This window comes from Asparagus officinalis, chromosome 2 (assembly GCF_001876935.1).
Source record: "Asparagus officinalis chromosome 2, Aspof.V1, whole genome shotgun sequence".
NCBI lineage: Eukaryota > Viridiplantae > Streptophyta > Magnoliopsida > Asparagales > Asparagaceae > Asparagus > Asparagus officinalis.
In genome coordinates this window covers 78,673,682-78,675,604 of record NC_033795.1, presented here as the reverse complement: position 1 = coordinate 78,675,604, position 1,923 = coordinate 78,673,682, and the positions used below count along the sequence as shown (strand labels likewise).

The following is a 1,923-nucleotide window of genomic DNA, read 5'->3' as shown; positions in this document are numbered from 1 at the left end:
TATGTCCATATACAGAAGATATGACACATTCCATTAACCCATCCAAGGATTTTACTAAGCAGGTTATATGCTGATCAGATGAAGCTATGACTTGAGCATCCAAGATTTTTGTATCCCATAGTATAAAAATTCTGGCTTTACCAGGCACCCTAACATTAGAAATCCAATTCCAACAATTTGCTATTTTCTTTGCCACAACAGGTAACAATGTGCCCTTAATCTTGGTTTCCAGGAGAGAAAGAAAGGAAACATGATATTGCAACATGTGGTGTTTTACCAACTGTTGCTTAGAGTTTGGCAAATATTGCTTTAAGAACAACTTTTCATGACACACAGTAGCTAAACTTGAAAAAACTTTAAAATATAACACTTAAGCTCTGTAACAGATTTATTTGTTTTATTCTAGATTTAGCCACAAACGCCAACCGAATATACGCGCAAGATGGAATATGGATAAAGAGAAGTTGAGAGAGGGATCACCATCACGATCAGAATCAAAATCGTACAATCACAAAGCAAGCACAAAGGAGCAAGTGAACAAAAAAAAAAGATGTACCTTTTCTTTTTTTACCTTTAGAGCAATAACAAAAAGAGAGAAGAATGCAAAAAAGGAGGAAAGATATCTAGGCTAGAGGACAGTATCCTCAGTACCACTAAAAAGCAAGTATTTATCCAACAACAGGCGTGCAACGCTCTCAAGTGGAACACTAGCATCATAGTGCTCCTCTCATTCATTCATAAATACGTGCATCCTTTCTAAGTGTACTCAAAGATTCTCCCTCCTCCAAAAAAGTTCACTTATGCCAGTTACAACAACTTTTGTGATCCCACATTTGTGCGCCCTCTATGGCCAACAACTTGCAATATGCGTTTGACACGTGTCCTATTTTCGACGCGCCGAAAAGGTGTGGTAGGTGACCGGTCCGGCGCCGGGGAAGTCCTCCATCGCCCGGCTCCGGCACTTCATTCCGACCGACTTGATCGCGAGTAGAAGTCACCGTCAAGACTGTTCATTGAGTAGCCGCACGGCTCAAATGCGAATCCGCAGACTAGGGATCGGGGATTGATGCCATCAATCCCGGTGGATTGTGTCATTGCCCTCCCTACTTCATCGCCGGACAGGCTGTGATCGGCCTTCTTGCGGTAGAATCCGCTTGCAAGCTCGCGGTCAAGGTCCGTCATGCAGACCTCAACCGTCAATTCATCTAACACCTGAATACCTTCATCGAACACCGAAGCAGAGAACACATGCCAAGAGTGCCGACCGTTCGACGGAAGAATGCAGGCCTTCCGATGACGTAAATCTGAAGGCAAGAACCTCTCCAAGTATGTCACTTCATCGGCGAAGCAAGAATGTGGCGATGGCTGGCTATCTGGGGAAACATGAACGAGCCCGAGAATACCGAGAGAACGACAAGCTGAGACCAAGGGCCAAAGTGTGAGGTAGAAGGGACAGGGATGCCCTTTGAGGAGTTGCGTCTGTGGCCGACAGTCTTGATTATGATCTTGTATGGATAGGACTAAATAGGCTCGACTCGACTAAGGACATACGCGTCAAATGCAGCGGTGCCCAGCTCGTCTGGACACAATGGTGCATTGCACGGCGTGAGGACTTGGTTGATGGTGGAGATCGGGAGGCGACGGAGACCGAGAGGGTCGTCGCCGAAGAACCGGAGTTCAAGGCGTTTTTCAAAGCCTTCGAAACCGGAGACCGACATATTGTAGAATAATTGAGACGTGGGATGAGACGAAAGAGAAGAGTAGGAAAGCTGAGTTTGCAAGAGGGTGGGAGGATGCAAGAGATTTATAGAGAGGGGAGTACATAGTGATCAATACAGAGTGGAGTTTGGAGTGAAGAGAGCATGCGTGAGAGGCAACCGAGGATAATGATTGTAGGCATAATGAGAGAGAGAGAGATCTCTT

The 1,923-nt window shown here is 45.6% G+C and overlaps 1 protein-coding gene across 1 annotated transcript; it reads right to left on the bottom strand.

Annotated features, from left to right (window-relative positions):
• LOC109831376 (S-adenosylmethionine decarboxylase proenzyme 4-like) lies at nt 964-1,718 on the bottom strand. The gene is made up of 2 exons (XM_020398705.1): nt 1,548-1,718; nt 964-1,479 (listed from the first exon to the last, which is right to left on the bottom strand). Exons 1-2 carry the CDS (start codon nt 1,716-1,718, stop codon nt 964-966), a joined length of 687 nt encoding a protein of 228 aa, XP_020254294.1.